Source organism: Apodemus sylvaticus, chromosome 18 (genome assembly GCF_947179515.1).
Source record: "Apodemus sylvaticus chromosome 18, mApoSyl1.1, whole genome shotgun sequence".
Lineage (NCBI taxonomy): Eukaryota > Metazoa > Chordata > Mammalia > Rodentia > Muridae > Apodemus > Apodemus sylvaticus.
Window position 1 is genome coordinate 41,055,023 of NC_067489.1, and position 20,488 is coordinate 41,075,510.

A 20,488-nucleotide genomic window follows, 5' to 3' on the forward strand; every position below is an offset into this window, starting at 1 on the left:
AGTTAGACTCCAGAAAACCGAACAACCCTATTAAAAAATGGGGTACAGAGTTAAACAAAGAATTCTCACCTGAAGAACTTCGGATGGCAGAGAAGCATCTTAAAAAATGCTCAACTTCATTAGTCATTAGGGAAATGCAAATCAAAACAACCCTAAGATTTCCTCAGAGGAATCTTGAATGGCTGAGAAGCATTTAAAGAGCTGAGACTACAGCAACCAAAGCAGGAACCTCAAACTGTTGTTCTCTCAGGTTTTCAGACTCACTCTGGCTCTTCTTTAGCCAAATTTTAGTAGACAGAAATGGGATTCACACACACACACACACACACACACACACACACACACACACACACACACACACACACTCACACTCACACTCACACACACTCACACACACTCACACACACTCACAGAGAGAAAGAAAGAGAGAGAGAATCAGAGAGGGAGAGAGAAAGAAAAAGAGAGAGAAAGAGACAGAGAGAGGGATATATATATTTGAAGAGAGAGAGAGGGAGAGAGAGAGAGAAAAGAGAGAGAGAGGTTAAAATGTCTGCACATTAATACCTGAAGGAAGTTTTATAGGATACATTTTATTATTATTAATTTTTTTGTTTTATGTGTGGCATCTTCTTCAGGTTTTACAGATATGTAGACAAGAGATTCTGTTTTTTTTTCTGATGAGATTTTATCACCAGATTCTGAGTCTGGCACAGCTTATTTTGGGGATTGTTTCTTTAATTGACGTATGCCATACAAAGCAATTAAGCCAAGCACATACATTACTATAAAAACTACAAAGTACATACTCCAATTGGAAGGAGGTAAAGGCACAGGAGGTGGTCCGCTGTCTATACTACCTCCGTGGCCACGTAGTAGACAGTCTGGTGGTTCCCATGTGTTATTACAATGGCAGTGGTGTTTATTGTTGCAGACACCTTGCATATGGCATAACTGTGGTGAACAGTTACTTACCAGAACAGATGTGCTGACACACTTTCTGTTAATACATAAATAGTCTGGAGCACAAGCTGTACCGTCCCTCACTGCTCCAAAGTCAGCTGTGGCTATCCCAAAATGATAGTCCATAGTCCAGCAGGTGATATTATCGAAAGAAGTGTAATACAGTGTTTCATGATTTCTCCTTTGGGGCAGTTTTCTCACATTCTCACATTGAATTCGCCCACAGAGTACATCAGCGAGTCTGCACCTTCTGTACTTAGAACTATCATTACCACAGTTACCAAAACGGTCACCCACTCTGTTCACTTCCATGTAGCAAATTTCATCTGCATTTCTACTTCCATCGCCAAAAATCTCACGACACTGTCCATCATGTTGATGACATCCCATTTTATAGCAATAACTCTCATCACTACAAGGGGTTCCGTCCTCTTTATACACATCTTCTGGACACTCACCTGAAGTTCCATTGCACCACTCTGGAAGGTCACACTCATTTTTCTCTTCTCTACACACAGTGCCTGTTGGAAGGAACTGGCAATCTTTGCAACAAAGTCCAAAGGCACATTGAGCACCACGGTTGAGTATGCAATCTTTGCTACAACATGGATCTTTTGAACAGGTTTCAGTGTCCCCACAATCGCACTGCTCTCCTTCCTCAACCAACTCATTTCCACACACAGTCAGCTTCACGTCTGTTGTTCTTATGGGAACTGGAATATTGTATAAACAACTTTTTTTGGTAACACACGAAAACATCTCTTCATAACTACAGTTGCTGAATTTGGGGGAATTGGATTTATATGGGGCCATTATGCAGTCTTTTCTCCCACATGTGCATCCATTCACATCATGCTTCATGCCCAAGTTGTGACCCATCTCATGGGCTATAATGAATGACATGTCTGTCAATGAGTCAGAAACAAAACTGTTAACTGCACAATTAAGAAGTGAACAAACGGCGGCTATATTAGCCAACCCTAAATAAATACCATAACCACGTTTAACAAAAAGGTGTATGATATCATGTGCAACACGATTGCCAATGTTATTTATCTTCCAATTGCAGAATGCACTTAGGACCTTTTGTATCTCTTGTTCTACATTGACAAGATTCTTTGTACTCCACAATTCAAGTTTGGTTAAAACGACATCAGTCTCTATTTGAAGATAATAAGCATTTATTCCATTGACTATTTGCAACATATCTTGAATACAAGTTGTTTTATTGCTATTTCGATGAACATATCGATTATGATCTATTACAACAAAATATTCAATGAGCCTGTGGTGGGTCCACCAATTCTCATAGGGGATTTGCAAAAGTGTTGCGGTGCTTTCTTGAAGCTTCATTTGTCTTTCTATTTCCTCTTCAGATAACCCACATCTCATGGGAGAGGATTCTGACTCCCCACTGTCCACTTTGTAAGCCAGATGTTCAAATGTGGAAGTTGAGCTCTTGCGCATGATTTCATAAGTTGTACCATTTATCTCTAGTATGCCTTGCAAACTCCCCAAACAGGTGTTAACAATGACCAGGGACTCTGGGTCTTCATCCACATAGCCATGGTAGTAGCAGTCAGTCTGCACGAAAGGTTGCTCTTCAAGGAGATCACCTTGCTGAGTGTAAGTGAATAGTCTGAAGTTTCTGGATATCAAGTTTTTCTTGGGTTTCATAGTGATTATGTGTCTCTGTCCCCCAACGTGCAGGCTGTAAGACAGCCAACCTGAGGAAATAGTATTTCTGCTAGTGACAGCGACCCTCAAGGGTATCACTACTTCTGGAAGGCTACTGTACTCAGCATGTCCAGTTGGTGACCATGCAGAGAAGAAGAACATCTTCCACAGGCAGAACTTAAGGAACATATTCCTTTTAATTCACCAGGGCCTTATCCACAGTCACTATATCCTTTGAAAGTGCAAAGGAGCTTGAGAAGTCCTTGCTGTCCCAGTCCTCAGTTTGTCTGGTTGCAGGCAGCACTGGCATGTAATGGTGTGTCTTCTGACAGAGTTGAGTCATAAGAGCATCAGAACTAGAAGAAACAGGTAAATATGGGCAAACATAGCTATTGGTAAATCCTGGTCGAGTTCAGTTAGATGACATAATGCAGAGTTAGAATTGGTTAGTCTGTGTTCCAAGATGTTTCAACAGTGTGCTTCTATTTCCTTAAATATGAGAGTATGCACGTTGGCCTTCTGTAAATATATTTCTAAAGCATTCTTAGTGAATCAAACAATAAAAGAATTTAATAAATTTTTTATTTCCACATTTTTTTCTGAATGTTCCAAATTTCCATCTTTCTTCAACAGTCACTGTAGATCTCCTTAGCTAAATTTTAAGGTTGTCATTGCTTTCCTACACCTAGGTGTAACCCTCCTCCACAACTGTGCTGCTTACTGAGGACATTTGCCTGTTTCTTTCTGTCCTTGATGTGTTATTACTGTGGTTTGTGGTGTCACAAACCTCTCTGAGGCCAAAATCATTCTCATGTTTTTTTCATATGTTTGTTTTAATATTGCTGCATGTGAGAAAGTACAATATCATTAACATAAATGCCATGTACATGTTGATATATGTGTAAATTGAGTTCATCCTGACTCGTGAGTCTTCAGAAGCTATACTACTTGTTTGTGCCATTGCTTGTAACGTTTAGTAGTTCATTTATTTAGTGTTTGTTTGTATATATATGTCAATATGTATATATATGTATATAAGCATGTGTGTATATATGTCTAAGTGTATATGTGTTTGTTTGCATGTGTGCTTCTGTGTTTAGAGAAGCCTATCATAAGTTTTGGATCTCATTCCTACATCTTCATCCTCCTTGGGTCTCAGCACAGAGGTGGTCACTGACATGGTACTCTCTAAGGAAAGAAGAGTGACTCTGCAGCAAGCCTTACACATATGTATGTGTGTGTGTGTGTGTGTGTGTGTGTGTGTGTGTATGCCTTCTCATGGCTGGCATTTCAAGCCCTGACAACTAACAAAATATTTCACATAGTTTTCAGAAATTCCTTATCATGTCTGTATGCTTTGGCAATATTTATTTTACTGAATGAACTCTCTTTCTCTCTTGTCTGGTGTCTTTAGTGTATTGTTTTTTGAAAAAATAATTAAGGAACAACATGCACTAACATTTACAGTGCTAAAAGACTGTATAAGCAAAATCATATTAAAATGACATTTAGTGACATTATAATGAAAAAAAATTTAAAACTCTGATATGCTGATGACCACCCAAAAATACTTTGGTTCAGATTTGATAATTATTATAGAAAGTATATTTCTGCTATAAAGTAAAGAATTATTTATTAGCAATATAGTGTTGTTGGGATTATATCAAGAAAAGTATGATAAAATTAATGACTAAAACAATAGTAATAGGCTAAAAACCAAATTTAAAAAATTATTGAGCAAGCTCTTTTATTTCTGTACACACTGATTTTAGCATCTACAATTTTAGAGAAAAGATAAATTTTCATCTGTAATTTGTTACAATTATTTCAACCTAGATATCATGTTGACTCTCACATATCAGATTTTCCCCTAGTTTTTCTTCCCACAACTCCATCTAATTTATTTTTAGCTAGCCATTTACCACCCAAGATCTCTAATAATTTAGGATGTAGTGATCCACACTAAAAACGTTAAAAGTCACTGAAACAAAATAGAAGAGAGTGGAAATATATAAAGGAAATAAATTCCATCTCCAAATACTAACAATTGGTAAGGAATTGAGGTCTAGATGTGTTCACCTACTAATTATTTGTGCTTCTCTTCTTTACTGGATATTCTAAAGGCTTACCATCAGGTGAAGTGATGACTATGTTTCTTCCTTGTTATTGTATTGCTCACAAAGCATTTTTACATCCTATCTTAGGAATAAAGGTTGTTGTTTAAGAATTCACAACAGAATATAAATCCTTCACTTGTCTCTCATGGAGTATGTTCTAGAATCATGTGCCTAGCAACAGGAGCTTCTCTTCTCAGAACTTGGCAACTGATGAGGTTCTTCCTCAGGCTTCCTCTACCATGTCATCCAAAGTTATGTGGTTTCCTCTTATTTCAGTAAGTCTAACTTCTTTCTCCTCATATGCTATAGTCCAGTGTCTCCAGTGTGAGCAATTCTTATTTCCAAACATATTTTTCCTCATACACTGTAAAACCATGAGAACTCTCCATTTTGTTCGTTTTATTGTCACTATTACATTTTATTTAGTATTGACCATAATAAGGAATATTCAATGCATTTCAAATTATGGAAAATAATTCCAGTCTTTTGAAATATACCCTTAAAAAAACAACTGTCTGCCATTAACTATGTCTTAATCAGGTCAGTGAACACCCCACAGATATTGAACCCCTGAACATGTCGATGCAATATATGGGAATAGACTTAGAAGAGGACTGGTGAGTAACAGCATAGGGGTAAATTTCTTTGCCAGTGGGCTAGCCCATAACTTAAGAAACATTAATCAGGGAGCAGTGCATGTTATTAGTTGATTAGAAAATGGTAGAGAGTTGTTCATTTGCTGATTAAGTTTACAAATATCTGGGTGCTTGATGACTTACCAATATCTTTTTTTTAAATCATTTTTTTGCGAATATTTTTCTTTATATTTAAGTTCATTATTTCCCATCCTGGAACCCATCCCAGATCTGTCTTCCCTTTCCAACCCACCCAACTTTATATTTTCTCTCTGCCTTAAAACAAAGCAAAACAAGAAGAAATACAACAAGAACAAGACACTAAAGAATATGGGTTCTATTTAGTGCTGACCAATTATGTGTGATCATCCTGTTTGTCCACAGGAGTAAGTGGGATTAGTTTCACTCTATTAATGAAAACCAAATTTTCCTTTTCCTGAAATTATCACTTGCACATAGCTTGAATAGGTATTTTTCCACTTTGTGTGTGTGTGTGTGTGTGTATGTGTGTGTGTGTGTGTATGTGTGTGTGTGTGTGTGTGTGTGTGAGAGAGAGAGAGAGAGAGAGAGAGAGAGAGAGAGAGAGAGAGAGAGAGAATATTAGTGTCTGTCTTGTTATGTCTAGAAAATGCTGTTTCCCTAACCATCCATCTTCTCTGACTCATAGAATCTTTACATTTCCTTTTTATTCACAATTATCTCTGAGTGTTGAGGGGAGGTTTTTTATTAGATATATTCTTTATCTACATTTCAAAAGTTTTCCCATTTCCTGGTGCCCCACCTCCATAAGCCATCTCCTCTCCCCCTGTTCCCCAATCAACCCCCTCCCACTTCCCTGTCCTGGTATTCCCCTACACTACTGCATCGAGCCTTTCCAGGACCAGGGAGGGGCCTCTCCTCCCTTTAATGTCCAACAAGGCCATCCTCTGCTGCGTATGCGTCTGAAGCCATGGGTAATACCATGTGTACTATCTAGTTGATATTTTTGTTCTTGGGAGTCCTGGGAGTACTGGGTGGCTTATATTGTTGTTCCTCCTATGGCACTGCAAAGCTCTTCAGCTCCTTGGGTCCTTTCTCTTACTCCCCCATTGGGGATTCTGTGCTCAGTTCAATGGCTGGCTAAGAGTGTACCCCTCTGTATTTATCATGCACTAGCAGAGCCTGTGCATGATAGGCATATATCCAGCTCCAGTAAGCAAGTACTTGTGGGCATCGATAATAGTGTCTTGGTTTTGTAACTGTATATGGGATGGATCACTAAGTGGGGTAGTCTCTGGATGGTCTTTCCCTCAGTCCCTGTTCCACACTTTGTCTCTGTATTTCATTTTCTGTTCATTCTTCTAAGAAGGACCAAAGTAACCATACTTTGTTCTTCCTTCTTCTTGGTCATCATTTGGTATGTGAATTGTGTCTTGGGTCTTCCAAGCTTCTGGGCTAATATCTACTTATCAGTGAGTGCATACCATGTGTGCTCTTTTGTGATTGGGTTACCTCACTTAGGATGATATTTTCCAGTTCCACCCATTTGCCTGAATTTCATGAATTCATTGTATTCCGTTGTGTAAATACACCACATTTTCTGTATCTCCATTGAGGGACATCTGGGTTCTTTCCAGCTTTTGGCTATTATAAATAGGGCGGGTATAAACACAGTGGAGCATGTGTCCTTATTACATGCTGGGGAATCCTCTGGGTATATGCCCAGAAGTGGCATAACAGGGTCCTCTGGTAGTATCACTTCCAGTTTTCTGAGGAACTACCAGACTGATTTCCAGAGTGGTTGTACCAGCTTACAATCTCACCAGCAGTGAAAGACTATTCCTCTTTCTCCACGTCCTTGCCAGCACCGGCTGTCTCCTGAGTTTTTATCTTAGCCATTCTGACTGGTGTGAGGTGAATTCTCAGGGTTGTTTTGATTTCCATTTCCCTGATGACTAAGGAGGTTGACCATTTCTTTAGGTGCTTCTCAGCCCATTCGATATTCCTCAGGTGAAAATTCTTTCTTTAGCTCTGTACTCCATTTTTTAATAGGGTTATTTGGCTCTCTAGAGTCTAACTTCTTGAGTTTTTTGTATATATTGGATATAAGCCCAATTGACAGTGTCCTTTGCCTTACAGAAATGTTGTAATTTTATAAGGTCCCATTTGTCAGTTCTTGATCTTAAAGCATAAGCTATTGATGCTCTGTTCATGCAATTTCCCCCGTGCCCATGTGTTCAAGGCTCTTCCCCACTTTCTTTTCTGTTAGTTTCAGTGTGTACAGTTTTATGTGGAGGCCCTTGATCTACTTAGAATTGAACTTATTACAAGGAGATAAGAATGGATTAATTTTCATTCTTCTGCATGCTAGGCACCAGTTGAACCAGCACCCTTTGTTGAAAAGGCTATCTTTCATCCACTGGATCGTTTTAGCTCCTTTGTCAAAGATCAAGCTACCATAGGTGTGTGGGTTCATTTTTGGGTCTTCAATTCTATTCCATTGATCTCCCTGCCTGTCATTGTACCAATACCATGCAGTTTTTCACACTATTGTTCTGTAGTACTGCTTGGGGGATACTGATTTCCCCAGAAGTTCTTTTACTGTTGAGTATAGTTTTAGCTATCCTTGGTTTTCTGTTATTCCAGATGAATTTGAGAATTGCTCTTTCTACCTCTATGAAGAATTGAGTTGGGATTTTGATGGAGATTGCATTAAATCTGTATATTGCTTTTGGCAATATAGCCCTTTTTACTATATTAATCCTGCCAATCCATGAGCATGAGAGATCCTTCTATCTTCTGAGGTCTTTTTGATTTCTTTCTTCAGAGACTTGAAGTTCTTGTCATACAGATCTTTCACTTGTTTGTTGGGAGTTACATCAAGATACTTTATCTTGTTTGTGACTATTGTGACGTGTGTCATTTCCCTAATTTCTAATCTGAACAGGTAATTTTCTCAATATTTTTTCTTGTGTGTGTGTGAGTTAATGTCTATGTCTGTCTTGTTATGTCTGGAAAATATTGTTTCCTTAACTATCCATCTTCTCTGGCTCATAGAATCTTCACATTTCTTTTTCCACAACAATCTCTGAGTGTTGAGGGGAGGGACATTGTAATTAGGGCTGAACACTCCAAGGTTTCTCACGTTCTGTGTACTTCTCAGTGCAGTCTCTATGTCATTCACAATCCATCGCTTGAAGAAGCTTCTTTGAGTTACATTCTGGTCTATGTAGGAGTCATTTTATTGTAATATTCATTAATTGGAGTAATAGTTGTAGGTATCTTCCTAGGCCATAGGACTTAGTCTACATATAAACAATAGAAATATGGGTTCCATATCCTGAGGATTAACTTAAATCCAATCAGAATGAAATTGATGAATCTTTGAACATTCTTACCACAATTTTCACTATTGAATCCATGAGCGTTTAATAGGCAATTCATTAATATAGCTTGGCATAGCTATGTGTCATCTGTGTAAGATTGTTATCTTTACTCTGGAAGCAAATATGGCATTTTTAAGATATATATGAAAGCTTACCTGAGTTTATTATCATCTAGTAATATGGTATCTATGTTACATGCCATAAGTGTGTGGTATCATCATCAATAGTGTTTTACCTTTACTTGTAGTTCATATACAATAGCATCAGCAATATCCTGTAGTGATTGATGATGTCCTTTGCAAATAGCTCAAAAAGATGTAATCCATTCTAGGTACTAGAGATATTTTAGTCAGCTTAATTTGGGGCATGTCTCCCTCTTTATAATCATCTTGAATATATATATATATATATATGACTTACATAGTCTCTCTCTCTCTGCCCCTGCTTCTATAGTTGTAGGTTTTGCTATGGCTTTCCTAACTTCTTTACTTTTAGTTATCCTCATTATATTTTCTGCCTTATGTAGTCCTCCCATCATCCATAACTGTTAGTCATCCTGCTATAATTTTTTCTATACATATTTTCCTATGACCATCTTCTACTGCTCCCTCACTCCTTACTAGACAGCTAACCTCTGTGTGTATCATGACCTGTGATGTTAAATCAGTCTTGCTTTTCTAGTGTGTTGGGGTATTTAATGCTTGCTATGGTGAGAGAAGTGTGTTCTAATGATGCCAAGTAGCCTTGGTTTCTGTTTCTTATTTTCTTGCCCTTGCCTCTCACCATCTGGTTATCTCTGGTGTTAGCTGGTCTTGCTGTCTCTGACTGTGGTTTGTCCCTTCTTTAAGTCTATCAGTATTCCTGGGTGGCCTGTTCTCTCCCAGAAGAATTTGGGTATGGAGAGTTGTGGCACAGGGACAGCTCCAGTGTGTAGATGGAAACTGGAAGGATTCTGTCCCAGGCTGTTCCTCAGTTCCTGTGTTCTGACGGATCTGGGCAGGTCCCTCAGAGCAGAAATGGTGGTATTACCAAAAGGATCAGTACTGAAGGTGTAATTAGGTAGCATAAATTGGACATAGTCACCTCCTTTATAATTATCACTCCATTAAAAATATATTTATTTATACATAGATTTATTTATAATATTTACATATATTTTTAGCTAATTTCCTAGTCTCTTTCTGCCTCCTTCCTCTCTGTCTTTCTCTCACTACACACACACACACACACACACACACACACACACACACACACACACAGAGGCCCATGTACATACTTTTATGGCTTTCTTAACTTTTTTACTATTAGTTATCCCTTTTCATATTTCTGCCTTATATAGTCCTCCTGTCATCCATCACTATTAATCATCCTGCTCTAATTTTGTTTTTATTCCTTAATACTTCTATATTGTATATTCTATATATTTTTCCTAGGAAGATCTATTGCTCCCTCATTCTTTACTAGACTGATGACCTCCATGTATATCTTTCTTTTTTCTTTTTTTCTTTTTGGTCTTTTTTTTATTTTAGTTTTACATTTTTACTATATTCAACAAAGATATATTTTATACCAATCATAGAAATAATGGACATATTATTAAATTAACATAAAAAGATAAAGTATTTTTGTTGGTTTACTTTTTAGTAGAGCTTAAACTCTTGGCTCTTACTGTAGTACACACCCAAAATAAGAACAATTTTTATTTTATTTATTTATTTATTTATTTATTTATTTATTTATTTATTCATTTTGCTTTTTTTGAGACAGGGTTTCTCTGTGTAGCCCTGGCTGTCCTGGAACTCACTCTGTAGACCAGGCTGGACTGAAACTCAGAAATCTGCCTGCCTCTGCCTCCCAAGTGCTGGGATTACAGGTGTGTGCCACTGTTGCCTGGCATAAGAACAATTTTTAGACATTGGAGTTCATTGCAATAAGGCTGTACTCCCATGTCCCTCACATTACCAAAGGATTTTACCTCCAGCATAGCTAATCTAAGAGTTGACAGTTTTACTGCAACAAGGAATGAATTGTAGGCACAATTGTTTGGATACAGATTTCCTGCTATGGTCAAACCTACTTGACTTAAGTGATTGTCATCATTCTCAGCCCACAGGGGGCAATGACATTTATATAAGAAATGGTGTGTGTGTGTGTGTGTGTGTGTATTAAGATGGTCTGTCTATGAAGACATTCATCAACTGTTTCAATGAACAATTGTTCTGCTTGGAGGGTGGCACAGGCATTAGATGAGGATAAGATTCTGGTTCATTGGCTGTAATGACTTTGAAAACATTCATCTAATAAAAAGAGTAACTTATAAGGTCATTTTCTTCAAAATTGATATAATAATTATAAATATCAAGCAGAACTTCCAGTCACACACTTTGTTGTTCTCTTACGAGCCACTCCAAATTAATTGTCTGCATTTCTTTTGGCTGTATAAATAGTTTTGAAATATGTAAGCTGTTGTGAAAACCATAGTATAGTATAAAAATATCAAATAAACAATCCTATTAATAGAGAAGCTGAGATAGTGAAAACATGATTTCAAGACCTTTATGTGATACACAGCAACACTGTCATGTACAAAGAAGCAGAAAGTGTATATGGATTGTACAATATTGGACATATCTCTCCAATTACCAAATTAGAGAGACCACTGGGTAACAGCCAACAAATTTCTAATTCCTCATATTTTAAATTTTCAATTGACTACGATATGTTGGTAATTCTAATTTTCATACTATAGATATTAAGGAAAAGTGATTGTTGCTTCCAGTGATTTTTGTTGTTAAAAGTGGAATGATGTTTGTGTGGGTTTGTTGAAAGATTACTATCTTGCTTTTTCTAAGGTGTACTTTCCCTCCTTGTGTTGGTGTTTTCCATCTATTATCCTTTGTAGGGCTGGATTTGTGGAAATACATTGTGTAAACTTGGTTTTGCCATGGAATATCTTGTTTTCTCTGTCTATGGTAATTGAGAATTTTGCTGGGTATAGCAGCTAGATCTGTGTTTTCTTGGGTCTCTATGACATCTGCCCAGGATCTTCTAGCTTTCATAGTATCTGGTGAGAAGTCTGGTTGATAGGTCTGACTTTATGTAACTTGACCTTTTCCTGTTACTGTTTTATTCTTTCTTTTTTTAGTGCATTTGATATTTTGATTATCATGTGACGGGAGGAATTTCATTTTTGGTTCAGTCTATTTGGAGTTCTGTAGGCTTCTTGTATGTTTGTGGGTATCTCTTTCTTTAGGTTAGGAAAGCTTTCTTCTATAACTTTGTTCAAGATATTTACTGGCCCTTTAGGTTGGGAATCTTCACTGTCTTCTACACCTATTATCCTTAGGTTTGGTCTTCTCATTGTGTCCTGGATTTCCCATATGTTTTAGGTTAGGAGCTTTTTACTTTTTGTGTTTTCATTGACTGTTGTGTCAATGTTTTCTATGGTATTTTCTGCACCTGAGATTCTCTCTTCTATCTCTCATATTCTGTTGTTGATGTTTGCATCTATGACTCTTGGTCTCTTGCCTAGGTTTTCTAGCTCCAGGTTTGTTTTGTGATTTATTTATTGCTTCTAGTTCCATTTTTAGATTTTGGATGGTTTTTTTCATTTCTTTCATCTGTTTGACTGAGTTTTCCTGTAGTCCTTTAAGGGATTTTTGTGTTTCTTTTTTAAGGGCTTCCACTTCTTTACCTGTGTTCTCCTGTACTTCTTAAGGGAGTTATTTTTGTCCTTCTTAAAGTCCTCTATCATCATCATCATCATGAGAAGTGATTTCAGATCTGAATCTTGCTTTTCTGGTGTGATGGTGTATCCAGGACTGCTATGGTGGAAGAATTTCGTTCTGATTAAGCCAAGTAACCTTGGTTTCTGATGCTTATGTTATGCTTGCCTCCTGCCATCTAATTTTCCATAGTGCTACCTGTCCTCCATATATTTGACTATAATCTGTCCTTACTTTTGTCCTGGTTATGCCAGAACTCCTCAGGGTCAAGCTGTATCTGTATTCCTGTGATTCTGGGATCCTGTGATCCTGTGATCCTGTGATCCTGTGATCCTGAGATCCTGAGTGTGTCTGAGCTCCTGGGAGTCAAGTTTCCTCTGAGATCATGAGATCCTGCTGTGACCAAGCTCCTGGGATCCCGGGATCCTGGGATCCTGGGATCCTGGGATTCTGGGCCTATAAAAGCCCCTGGGAGTGGAGCTTCCTCTGGGTGTTGTGGGGACTGGTTGTGGAGTTTGAACCCAAGGTCTACTCAGGGCATGGGCACAGACAGACTGGGAGGAAACTGAGCCACTGGTCTGGTGGGGTTTCTGAATGCCTATGTCCCACTGGTCCCAGTAACTCCTGGTGTTGGGACAGATGTTGCTTTCTCATCTCTGATCCAGTGATTTGGGGTATATTCTCCTTGTTATCTTCAATGAAACATAGATAGTTAAATCCAAAATGGTAACGTCCACTTCTAAGAGAAATATGCAATGTTTGTCTTACCTTCCTCAGGATGATTGTTTCTAACTCGATCAACTTACAAGCAAATTATATGTTTCTTAATAGTTGAATAATCATTCAGTGCCTACATGTGTTACATTTCATTATCTTGCCATCAAGAGATGGTCGTCTGGGCCCCTTGCTATTTCTGATTGTTATGAAGAAGGAAGCTGTGAACATGGATGAGTAATTAATCCTCCAGTAAAGTGTTGTTATTTGGTTATATGCTCAAGGTTCATCAGATATATTTTAGAGTAAATCTATTTTCCTATGTTTGAGGAATCTTCATTCTGATTTTTATAGTGGTTGTACTAGTTTATACTCCTTCCAGGAGTAAGTAATTGTTCCTGTTACCTCATTGCTGTCAGTGTGATCTATTTTCTTCTTTTACTAGTGTTGTCCATTGGGACTGGAATAAAATGAAATTTGAAACCATTTAAAAATTTTCTGTTGAAAATGGGGTACATTTGAAAGTTTAGTTCATAAAGATATTCTTCCTTAAGTCTTCCTCTTCTTCTTTCTCCTCTTTCTCCTCCTCTCCTTCCTCTTCCCCTACCTCCTCTTTATTTTCCTCTTCCTCTTCTTCCTTCTTCTCTTTCTCCTTTTCTTCCTCTTCTTCTTCCTCTGTCTCCTCTTCCTTCACTTTTGATTTTTTTTAAAACTTTCATTTAGTTTTATTTTATTTGTTTGTTTGGTTGTTTTTGTTCTTTTGATACGGTTTCTCTGGTCTGTCCTGTCATAACTCTCATTGTGTAGACTAGGCTGGTCTGAAACTCAGAGATCTGCGTGCCTCTGCTTCCCCAGTTCCAGAAAATGTCACGTGCCATAGCTCCCTGATGAACCTTCCTTCTGCCCTATGCCCCTGTTTGGATTTCCAAATCTTGTTTATTTAGATGTTATAGCAACCCTTTCTAAACAATCACATAATCAACCTGGTGTTTTCACTATTTGATGATTTTCTATGATGGTATCATTAGGTAAACTAAAATAACTATATAACTAAACAGAATAAATTCATTGTCTGGAAAATAAAGAGTCTAGAATCTCTACAACACAATGTCCTCATTGCAAAACTTCCTCTTATATTACTAAGGAATTCAAACGTTAGGATGCTTCTTCAGTGTGATGGTTCCCCAAGTAGTAGAATATTTTGCTCTCTGTTATCTACTGTCTTAGTTAGGGCTTCTATTCCTGCACAAATATCATGACCAAGAAGCAAGTTGTAGAGCTTATATTCTGCACTGCTGATCATCATCAAAGGAAGTCACGACTGAAACTCAAGCAGGTCATGAAGCAGAAACTAATGAAAAGGCCACGGAGGGATGTTACTTACTGGCTTGTTTTCCCTGGCTTGCTCACCTTGCTTTCTTATAGAATCCAGTACCACCAGCCCAGGCATGGCACCACCCATAGTGGGACCTCCCATGCTTGATCGATAATTGAGAAAATGCCTTACAGCTGGATCTCATGGAGTCATTTCCCCAACTGCAGCTCCTTTCTCTGTGATAACCCCAGCCTGTGTCAAATTGACACACAAAACCAGCCAGTATATCTACCATTGTATTTGTGCAATGTTTACTCAGTGTAAGTGAACTGTGAGTTATAAAATGTGTGGTGGTTAGAATAGGAATGAACCCCATAGACTCATCTGTTTGAATGTTTGGCCTGTTGGGATTGGCACTATTTGGAGGTGTGGCCTTATTGAAGTAATGTGACCTTATTTGAGGAAGTGTGTCATTGGGGGTGGTATGCTTTGAGGGCTCAGATACTCAAGCTAGGCCTACTGTTGCTTTCACTTTTACTGTCTGTGGATAAAGATGTAGAACACTCATCTTGTCTAGTGCCATGTTTATCTGCATGGTGCAGTGTTTCCTACCATTAAAATAATACACTAAACCTCTGAAGTTGTAAATCAGCCCGAATAAATATCTTCCTTCATTGTGTTTCCTTTCCAGTTGTTGTGATCTTTTCTTTATAGCAATAGAAACTGTAACAAAGGCAGCATGCAAAAACCAAAATCAAGTCAACCAACTAACCAACCAACCAAACAAACAAAAAACCAACCAACCAACAACAACAACAAAACACCTTGTTTAACAATTTAAGTTGTATTTGATAAAACTTCAATATTATCATCATTCATTCAACAATTGATTAGTATCTGATCTGTTTCAAATTTTTGGTTACTGTGAATAGAGTAGCAGATGTGGATTAGTAAGTACCTCTATAGTAAGATGTATAGTTCTGTGGCTACCCAAGAGTTTTATAGCTAGATACTCTGGCTGATTGATTCTTAGCTTTTTGTTGAACCTCCACATTGGCTTATATAGGAACTGTATTGACATGTATTCTCTCTTACTTAGATTAGTATTGCTGTGACCAAGGTAACTTTTTGAGAAAAAGTTTATTTCATCTTATAGGCCCACCCACAAGGTGAAGTCAGGGCAGGTACTAAAGTACGACAGAAAGCTTGAAGCAGGAACTGAGGTAGAAATTATAAAGGAGTGCAGATCACTACCTTGCTGGTTTCAACAGCATAAATTATTATAGGGTATAGGCCCACCAATCCTGATATGACACTGACCAAATGAGCTTGACATTCCACATTCTATGTCCATGAAGTTAAAAATATTTTGTACATAAAGGACACTATAATACAAACAAAAAAACATTATCAGAGTCAGAATGGGTAAAATGCTTTACCTCTTGGTCTCAGTAAAGAGTCATACATAAAGGGTCATTACATATAATATCCAAAGAACTAAAAGGAAACAACCCCCCCAAAAGGCCAAAACCAAACCAAACACTGGACATCAAGACAACAAGTAACCTAATTATAATCAAGTAATAGAATTAAAGAGTTATCAAAAGTTAGAATAAAATGGTTGTGCAATATTTAAAAGATTGAAGCTCTGAAGACCTCAGGACATCCAACTGACAACTTGTACTGGCTGGTTTTGTGTGTCAACATGACACAGACTGGAGTTATCACAGAGAAAGGAGCTTCAGATGGGGAAGTGCCTCCATGAGATCCAGCTGTGGGGCATTTTCTCAATTAGTGATCAAGGGGGTGTGGCCCCTTGTGAGTGGTATCGTCTCTGGGCTGGTATTCTTGGGTTCTGTAAGAGAGCAGGCTGAGAAAGCCAGGGAAAGCAAGTCAGTAAGAAACATCCCTCCATGGCCTCTGCATCAGCTCCTGCTTCCTGACCTGTTTGAGTTCCAATCCTGACTTCCTTTAGTGATAAACAGCAGTGTAGAAGTATAAGCTCAATAAAACCTTTTCCTCCACAACTTGCTTCTTGGTCATAATATTTGTACAGGACTAGAAACCCTTTCAAAGACACAACTATTATGAGATAATATATTACTCAAGCTATAATGGACAAGGTAAGCAAAACAAATGACAGCAGGTGTTAGAGAGGATATAGTTGAAGAGTAATTCTCATTCATTACGATATGCACACACAAGCTAATAGAGCCACTGCTTAAATGAGTATGAAGGTTTCTCAAAAGGCTAAGAATGATTGACCAAAAGGTCCAACTCTACCATACCAGAGCATTTATCCAAAGTACTTATCTTTCTACAGAGATACCTATTCATCCAGGTTCATTGATGTTCTAGTATTTGTCACCAGAAATCTAAAACAGCATAGATGTCCCTCACCTGATACATAGATGATGAAAATATGAAATATTTCTGTATTTCATATTGCTCAACTGTTAAGAAAAATGTAAATATGAAATTTGCAGTTATGTAATTAGGACTAGAGACAATCCTAACTGTAGTAATCCAGAAACAGAAAATCACTGCATGAATTTTCTTCTGTAGATGGCAGCCCTTTCAGCCTCAACACTGGTTTCTTCATTTAGACTATCCACATGATTTAGGTAGCTAGTTAGGTGCCAGAGAGGAGGAGGGAATCTTCCAAGATGCAGAAATGGAACATATTGTTTTAAAGGCATAAAGAGAAAGTTAGAATAGAGGGGTGAATGGGAGGACTGATGGGAGGACAACTATGGAGTGATTTGAGGAAGGATAACTAATGCTAAAAGCCTTTCGAAAATCTGTATGGAATCTAACTATAGAAGCTTTCTAAATTTGTACATATACAAATGGAATGTAAATAGTGTTACTATATAATTAGGAATTGTAATGCCTGAAATTATCATTATCTGCTTCAGAATTAAACAGCCAGCACCACAAGTAAATTATATCTTTTTTTGAATTGTTTTCTTAAAGGGTTCCATATACACTCCCAAACCTTATATTGCCAACTAATAAGTTATCCTTCACAACATTATGATAAGATCCTATTTCTGAAGATACCACATACTGACGCAAGAAAGTGGGGAAAATGAATTGGAGTCCAACCAGAATCTTCTCTCTTATTGACCAGTGTTCATAGTGCCTGGAGTTAACTCTGTGTGCTGCTGCAGGAGAAGAGTAGCCATCAGTACCACAAACTGCTAACCCTGTGAGCTGCAAGAGCACCCTGCTAGCACAATCCAGCCACTAGTGCTATAGGGCTCCAAATGTAATGGGTATAACCAACCAATTTCTATTGTCTTTAAGGCCCTCTCCATGAGAAGAAACCCATACCTGACACTGCTAAAGTGGTTAATAACCTGAGAGTAGATCAGTCATGCATCCAAGGGAAACCCTACAAGAGACATTCTGCTAAATACACATAGGAATAAAATGACTCCTTACGACCATTTGCTATGCCCACAGATTACTGCATCATTGGTTTCTCATCAGAGAAGCTTCTTATAGCAACTAACAGAGAGACCCATAACTGGACAGCATGCAGAGTCAGAGACTTTGAAGTACTTAATCCTAAATGTGATATCTGTGTTACACTCCTACCCTCAGTGCTTTGGGATCTATGCAGAGGAAGAGGCAGGAAGATTATAAGAGCCAGATGTAGCAAAGACGCCAAGGACACATTTTCCAGACACAGCTAGACTTATCTACACATGAATTTATAGAGTTGTTGATATGATACCCTAAATTTGCATATTTTCAAAGCAGACAAAATCCCAGTATAGATAATGGGACATGAGGCCAATGTGTGTCTTAGGGGTTTATTGTTGTGAAGAGATACCATGACCACAGCAACTCTTATAAGGACAACATTTAATTGGGACTGGCTTGCAGGTTTAGAGGTTTAGTCCATTATCATCTTGGCAGGAAGTGTGGTGGCATTCAGGCTGACATGGTGTTGAAGAAGAAGTCCAGAGGTATATATTCTGAATGGCAGGCAGCAAGAAGGAAGAGACATTGGGTCTAGATTGAGCATTTGAAACCTCAAGCCACCACCGTGCACCAGTGACATACTTCTTCTAACAAGGCCATACCTACTCCGAAAAGTTCAGACCTCCTAAGAGTTCCACTCCATGATAACTAAGAAATCAGACAGATGTGTCCATGTGGACGATTTCTATTTAAACCACCACTATGTTCCACTGCTAATTAAGAAGCTGTGTGTAGGGCCTGGAGAGAAGGCTCACTAGTTAAGAGCACCAACTACTTTTCCAGAGGTCCCGAGTTCAATTCTCAGCAACCAAATGATGGCTCAAAACCATCTGTAATGGGATCTGATGCTCTCTTCTGGTGTGTCTGAAGACAGATACATTGTATTCATATATAATAAATAACTATTTCAAAAAAAAAGAAAAAGAAAGAAGCTATGTGTAAATGATATGGTCATAATCAGTTTTCCTGAATAGAATGATCCTGAATATATCAGCCATAAGCAAGAGGGCAAATAGCTGGCCAACACAAAGTAGACTGCCCTGTTTTGACTTGTTTTGATGTCTCTGTATTATATATGTGCTTTAGTTTTGTTTGACTGTGCTTCTTTTCTTTTTTTTTTTAAAGGAAACAGTATGAATTAGAATATTTGTGTAGGAGGAAATCTGGAAGGAGTTTATTGAATAGAAAGATAATGACATGTGGTTTTGCCTGATAAATTAAAAAAAAAAACAAAATTAAGCAAACAAACCAGCTTGGGCTTGGAAAAAGGACCCAGTGGATGAAGTGCTTCTAATAGCATAACACCGGAATTTAGATTCACAGCCCACAGAGTTTGGGGAGGTTAATGATGTTCGTCAACACTAGCTCTTTGAAGTGAGAGAGGCCAAGAAGATTCCGTGGGTTGCTTGCTAGTAATGATAGCATAAATAGTGAGGATCAGATTCTATAAGATAGCATGTCTCAAAAGCTAAAGAATAATATTATATAAGAGCACACCAGGAGCTTCAGGAAGGTTTGGAATATGTATATGTGTGTGTGTGTGTGTGTGTGTGTGTAGGTATATTGTATATATATAAATTCATGAATTAGATCTAAGTAAAATATAATTATTCCTGTCACATACTAACTTCATACTAACACACGTACAACCTAGAGAGAATGCAGAAAGCCAGAAGCTAAATGAGCAAATGGAAGAAGTGTGTTCTAATATGCCTGGAAACCAACTCATCAGAAATCCTAAGGGCAAGAGGACATACAAGAGATACTCATTGTGCTGAAGGGAATAGAACTGACATTCAAGACTCTTGTACCTACATCAGTGGAGATGGCTCAGTGGTTGAAAACACTTCTCTTGCTAGTCCTTCTTTTGTTAACTCACATCTCATAGGAAATGAATCTGACTCTTCACTATTCAACTTGTAATGCAGATATTTATATGTTGAAGTTGTGCTCTCAGGCATGATTTCATAAGCTCTGCCACTTACCTTTAGTATGCCTTGCAACCTTCCTAAACAAGTTTTAGTAGATCCTGGCTCTTCAGCCACATAGCCATGGTAGTAGGGGCCATTTTGCACAAAAGGAGATCTGCAAGATCACCATGGTTATTGTAGTGAGAAGTTTCTGGATATCAAGTTTTTCTTGGGTTTCATAGTGATTGTGTGTCTATGTCCCTCAAAGTACAGGCTTTGGACAGCCAACTTGGGAAAATATTATTTCTGCTAGTTAGTGACTCTCAGGAGTATCACTACTTCTGGAAGGCTACTGTACTTAGCATGCCCAGTTGGTGACTATACCAAGAAGAATGATGTCTTCCACAGGCAGAACTTAAGGAACATGTTCTGTTTATGGACCAGGGCCTCAACTACAGTCACCATATTCTACTAGAAAACCAAGGAGGAGCTTGAGAAACTCTTGTTCTCCGATTCCCCAGTTTGCAGGAAGCATTGGCCTTTAATGGTGTGTCTTCTGACAGAGATGATTCATCAGA

General features: G+C 38.1%; 1 protein-coding gene across 2 annotated transcripts; it reads right to left on the reverse strand.

Annotated features, from left to right (window-relative positions):
• Positions 1-714: 714 nt before the first annotated feature.
• Positions 715-20,375, reverse strand: LOC127668847 (disintegrin and metalloproteinase domain-containing protein 26A-like). Of its 2 annotated transcripts, XM_052162656.1 has the most exons (2): positions 20,335-20,375; positions 715-2,830 (listed from the first exon to the last, which is right to left on the reverse strand). In XM_052162656.1, the coding sequence occupies exons 1-2, from the start codon at positions 20,373-20,375 to the stop codon at positions 715-717; spliced, it is 2,157 nt and encodes a 718-aa protein (XP_052018616.1). The 2 variants fall into 2 exon arrangements, with proteins under 2 accessions (XP_052018616.1, XP_052018617.1); XM_052162657.1 differs by lacking the exon at positions 20,335-20,375 and having other exon boundaries at positions 715-2,857.
• Positions 20,376-20,488: the final 113 nt, after the last annotated feature.

What these genes read in the sequence shown, in the direction of transcription:
- LOC127668847 (XM_052162656.1), bottom strand. Translation starts at nt 20,375, where the DNA reads ATGGTGACTGTAGTTGAGGCCCTGGTCCATAAACAGAACAT. An exon ending in CTGGTCCATAAACAGAACAT is followed by an intron (nt 2,831 to 20,334) that starts GTTCCTTAAGTT and finishes GTGAATTAAAAG; the next exon opens with GAATATGTTCCTTAAGTTCT.